General features: G+C 36.7%; 1 protein-coding gene across 1 annotated transcript in view; it reads right to left on the bottom strand.

Annotated features, from left to right (window-relative positions):
• Positions 1-2,752: 2,752 nt before the first annotated feature.
• LOC118836746 (NXPE family member 1-like) overlaps positions 2,753-6,000 on the bottom strand; it is a 39,131-nt gene continuing 35,883 nt past the window's right edge. The window contains exons 6-7 of the mRNA XM_036743936.1: positions 4,276-4,491; positions 2,753-3,953 (exon numbers count right to left, since the gene is read on the bottom strand). Of these exons, the coding sequence (XP_036599831.1) occupies positions 3,418-3,953; positions 4,276-4,491 (752 nt within the window). The 3' untranslated portion in view covers positions 2,753-3,417. The remainder of the gene's footprint in view (positions 3,954-4,275; positions 4,492-6,000) is intronic.

The raw sequence follows: 6,000 nt of genomic DNA, 5'->3' as shown, positions 1-6,000 counted from the left end.
TTTAACAAAAGAATAAACAAGGTAAATGACCAAATATCAGAAAAAGAAATTGAGTAAGTCGTAAATGAATTTCCTAAGGAAAAAATACTGGACCAGATAGATTTTTAAGTGAATTTATCCTATATTCCCAAACCCAATAAATTATAATACTACACCAACTGTTTGCAATGTTAAGAAAAGTAATTGCCCTCTTTATCACTTTCTCTTACCCAAATAAAATCTTGATCTCTAAACCAGGAGTAGACAAAGCAGATAAAGAAAATTGCAGACCAATATCCCTAATGAACATTGAGGCAAAAATTTCAAATAAAACTTTAACAAGTAGGCTAAAAGAAAATATTAGAAAAGTTGCATATGTTATCAGGTTGGATTTATATTAGAAAAGCAGGTTTGGCTCAGCATAAGGAAGACTAAATATTATAAAACATCTCAATAATATAAATACTAAAACATGATTATGTAGTAGATGCTAAAAAGGGCCTTTAACATGATCCAACTTGATTCTATTAAATATGTTAGAAATCATCGGAATAAAGAGACCTTTCCTTAACCCTAGTAAATAACATTTTTCTAAATCTAAGAGCAAATATTGTAAGACATGGAGAAAAGTAAGAGGCCTTTCCAAAAAGATCAGGGATAATGCAAAGATGCTTATTTTCACCACTTCTATTTGACATAGTGCTAGACAAGCTAACTATAACATGAAGACAAGAGGAAGAAATTGAGGGAATAAGCATAGGTCAAAAGGAAATACTATTGCATTTTGTAGATTATATGATATACTTAGAGAACCCTATTTGGGATTCATGGCAATATGATTCAGGAGCAGAGGAAGGAGAGGACTGTAGATCTCAGTTGGAAGGACCCAGGTGAGAACTTTTGCTTAATTAGTCCAAATGGAGGGGAATTTGGATGAAAATTCTATCTACCTATAATATGCATATATTTATACACATATACAATACATGATGTATCTATGCTTTGCATATATGTATGCATATATGTATATGTACATATATATGTATATATTGCTGAGATTTACACAGTTGGATATTTAATGAAATAGAAGTCTTCCAAACATTCTTGATGAAAAAGCCAGAGCCGAATAGAAAGTTTGACATTCAAACACAAGACTCAAGAGAAGCATAAAAAGGTAAACATGAAAGAGTAATCATAAGGGACTCAATAAAGTTAAAGTTTACATTCCTATAAGGGAGGATGATAACTGTAACTCCTAAGAACTCCTATCATTATTAGGACAATTAAAAGTTTATATAAACAGAGGGCATGGGCATGAGATGATTAGGTTGAAGTACTCTCCAAAAATAATGAAGTGAAAAAGAGGGATGCACTGGGAGAAGGGGGAAAGGAGGGGAAGAATGAAGGAAATGTTGTCACATGAAAGAGGGCACAAGGAAAAGTTTTACAGTGGAAGGGAAAAAAGGGAGGGGGTGGCACACAGTCACTCTCATTGAATTTGGTTCAAAGAGGAAGAATATGTATATATATACATATCTATGTATATATATATATATATTTAGCTGTGCATAGAAATCTAACTTACGTAATAGGGGGGATGATAATACATAGGGTGGATTAAGGGAGGCAGTGATTAGAAGCAAAACAGACTTTTGAGGAGGGACAGGCAAAAGAGAGAGAAGTAATAGATTCTGGTTTCTTAATTTTGTTTTGGAGGGGAGAAGGCAAGGCAATTGGGGTTAAGTGACTTGCCCAAGGTCACACAGCTAATAAGTGTGTCAAGTGTTGAGGCCAAATTTGAATTCAGGTCCTCCTGACTCCAGGGCTGGTGCTCTATTCACTATGCCACTTAGCTGCCCCTAGATTCTGGTTTCTCCTATTTGCAAAGAAATCTGGAAAGACATTTATGAAATAATCTAAAGTGTGTGTGTGTGTGTGTGTGTGTGTGTGTGTGTGTCTGTGTGTGAGTGAGAAGCAAAACCAAAGGAATAGACAACAACCATAAATGAAGGAATGTTGATGAAAACAAAGACAAATAATTCCATTGAAAAGTTAGAAAGAGTAACTAAAAAGTTGCTATATTTTATTCATTGAAATTCATTTAAATGTAAATAGGTACAAGGCAAGTTTAGCAGTACTGCTGTTCAATATTAAGTTTGTAAGTCATTTGATAAAAAAAATACTTTTCTCAGTCCAACCCTTCTAGAATTTCCTCATGATTTTTGTCTTGTGGATTTTTTTCTGTTCCTCAAAGGGCAGGATTTACCTGCTTCTTCTTACAGAGACAGAAGGCATATAATAGTTTTGAATCCGAAAGTATACAACCACCTTGCCAAGTTATTCCCTAATTGAAATTAAGGAAAGTAAAAAAGTAAAGGATGACCCATTATTTTTCCCAAAACAAATTAATCCCTGAATGACCAGTACACACACATTTAAGTAATAGACACCCTCATACATGTATCAGGGGACATGCACATAAGCCCAGATTTAATATTCAACCATAGAAGTTTTCAAAGTAACCTTTTACCTGAGGGACAGTATCAAGTTTTTAGACAAATACAAATCTGGTTGGTGTCCTATTGCAAAACATTTGGCCTACTGTTCTCAAGCTCCAAACATTTTTGGGCACTGGTAAATAAAACTCCCATCATTAAGGAGGTCTTCTTCCATTTTCAAGAATGTATTGGTCCCTTAAAACTATAACTTACCATTCAAAATGTTTCCTTGAATCCAAATCACTACCTCAACTTTGTCTACTAAGCTTAAGACCACATATTTATGAGACTTCTCTCATATCTCCCCATTTGACTGATCGCTTTATCCATCCCTGAGCATATGTAAAAGGGCTTCTTTCCTTTTCCCTTTGGGATCCTTTCTTAGTAATGTAGACAACTTCTCCTTCCCTAAAATCACCTAAATCCTGGATATTTGTAAGGTTCGCTGAGTGACCAACACTGCATTTCAATAAAACTACCCAGATATTGGCTTAATATTGAACACTGCACACAATTACTTTTGTGGTGTGATCAAATCCTTTAGCCTTCTATCCAATCACTTATTCAGGTTAGTCTTGTGTTCTTGCTGGCTGTTCCAAGATGTCATTCCTCAAACCCATGTTCTGGTCATTTCTCCCCATCCTACTGCCAACACATACATCCTGGAGAGCGAGAGTCCCTGGATATTACAGAAATCAAGAATATCAGAGAAGACTTGTTTGCCATGTGGCTCTGGCCAGTCATGGAAACACTAACATGATACATTCATGACGTGTCTCCTATTCTAAAAGGGCATGTAGGGCCTCATACTTTCCTCTTGTCCTCCCACCATGATACAACATCTTACCAACTTGTTTTCATATTTTCTGCTAGGCACATATCAACTGGAATCCCTTATTAGTATATTAGGTCATTCCATAATACTTAGTAGGTAAAGCTATCAGCAGATGTAGTTTAAGAACATATTAATCTGATTTTCAACAACATTATTAGGCGGGTGGAGGAATCTAGAGTCATATGCAATGGTCATGTCCCAGGCATCAATGATACCCACATTGAGATCCCGGAAAATGTCCCTGATAATAAGATACTGAATATAGCCATGAAAGTCACCAACTTTCTCAGCATCAATGTGCATCTCTCTAATGTTTTCTGCCTTCAGGATAACTCTGGTATCTGGACTTCTTAGCAATAACCGTCTAATTGCCCTTTGGATATTGATAACTCTTCGGATGAAGATGTCAACTGGGAATAGTCTGAAATGTTGTCCAAGGGTGATAACAATGGCTGTGTTTCTGTCTCCGGCTACTCTGTCAATTTCATGGGCAATATATTCATGATTTTTTAATGAGTACAGTTTGCTAGTGACAAATGGATGCCCATGTTTTTTCCATTGGATATAAATGTGTCTTTCTGAATCCAGAAGTATGTAGTCCTTGAATGGTCCACTTCCATGATGATCAAAATACTTCAGTGCTGGTAGGGGGAAAAATCATTACATCCTTGAAGCAAATAAAAAAATCTTACCACTTTTCAGTGCAGCCCAAACTAATTACTTCACTCTTAAGGTAATTAATAATTAGAGAATAATTGTTTCCTCGCATGATATGTTGTCACCCTATTCCCAACTAAATTTTCCATAGCTGCACATGAAAGGGAAGAAAAGTAACATTTTCCCATGAAAAATATAAGAATTACTTTTAAGAATTCCCTTCATCCCTGCAAAGGTCAAGAAAATAAAAAAAATAATCCCCATAGAAATCCTATTATTAAAAAAAAACAAATTCAGAAAACTTACTTTTCACAATTTTGGAGAAGTAGTCCATCCACTGGCGTAGAGTAGAATCTCCCATGAGGTAAATGAGTTTTCCTTTCAAACAGTCATTGATTACAGTCACATTACTTAACTGAGTTAGTTTACAAAATGCTGGATTCCACTTGCCTTGCAAAGAATAACCACTGGGAATAGGGGACTTCATTCCAATCTGGCATTTCTCTCTCACTGTTTCAACATCTGATAAATTCAATGCGTTCAGAATTAGGCTATCGGAGCAATCTTCCTCTCCATCACAATTACGAAAATATTCAACCACACTGATGCCATCTCTCACTAATCTGAGTAATATGGGTTTAAGCAATGACACAAGAATACTTATATGCAGGCACCACCCAAGGGATGGCCTTAACAGCCTCTCCAAGACTCTTTTTAGGAATCTTAAGACTTCTATAAAAGCCCCTTTAAAAAGAATATGATGCCACTAATGCTATTTCAAAATATTCATTTTGAATAGGTTTTCTACTAGTAAATAGTGGTTTTCTTTACTCGTCTGTACTCCTTCACCTAATCTCTATTGTGACCCAAGCCATTCACATATCTAATAGCTTTCATGTTAGAAGAACAATCTGACTACGAAACAGTGCAAAGCTACTTGGGTCTCTGAGGATGGAATTGCTGATACTGGCATCATTAGAATGGTATTGCAATGAAGAAAGCTAACCTCATAAAGAAAATGGAATAAAATCCAATCCATTGTTGCACTGTGATTTAAAGAACCACCAGCAGGGTCAATCTTCATCCTTGCCTTCCTTTTCCCTGTCCTAGGACCACCAGGCACCAAGACCCCTTCAGAGGCAGTAAGATGGAAGAGTAGAATTGCTGCTCACATTGCTTGGAGGGGCTGGGAGTAACCAAATACAATTCTCCAGTCAGATGGAAAGCCACTTAGACTTACCATCTGTCTTTCCACTGCATCCTGAAGTATTATATACCTTACAATTCGCCCTGCCACTCCAGACCTTCAGGTCTCTCGGGCACTGCTGTCTGATCTGCCCACACCCTCAATGTGCTCCTGGGTCTGACCATCTACCCAATCTTTGGCCACCTAGGGATACCAGGATTTTCCATACACTCTAAAGCTGAGCTCTCTTGGACATATTGTTTCTCCCAGCTAAAGTGAGAGCTCCTTGGGAGCTGGTAGTCTTATCTTTTCCATCTGTATCTTTAGCATTTCGCAAAGGACTTGGCATAATTGAAAATTTTTCTATTCATTCGAAACATGGGTTAGTGCCCACTGTGGAAAGAAAAAAGATGTTTCTTTCATGATATTTGATTAGGAGTACATATCAAAAAGCCAAAAACTGTAGGAAACAAAAAGGAAAGAAACAAAAAGAAAAAAATGAAATCAACTCTCCCTCAGTTTTTCAATTCAGGTGAGTACCAAGTAACTGGTATTGATGAGGAAAAGATGCCACCAGATGCACCTTATGATGACTCTTAATGCTTTCTTCATCTAAAGAGAGTCAAGAAACATCAGAAATAGCAGAGAAAGTCATTTAGAGAGAAGAGGGAAGAAAAGCATGGACAAGATCCAAGCATTATAGTCTAGGGAGAGAATCTAGAGTAGTTCTAGTACCAGGTTCCCTGATTCATGCTTTTTCAAAGACTCAGGACTGCACCCTAATTTGGCAATGGATCTTACCTATAAAAAGTTAATCTGCCTGGTATCCTGACCTGGGAAGAAAT

Source organism: Trichosurus vulpecula, chromosome 2, assembly GCF_011100635.1.
Source record: "Trichosurus vulpecula isolate mTriVul1 chromosome 2, mTriVul1.pri, whole genome shotgun sequence".
In the NCBI taxonomy this organism is placed as follows: Eukaryota; Metazoa; Chordata; class Mammalia; order Diprotodontia; family Phalangeridae; genus Trichosurus; species Trichosurus vulpecula.
This window is presented reverse-complemented; position numbering and strand designations above follow the sequence as displayed.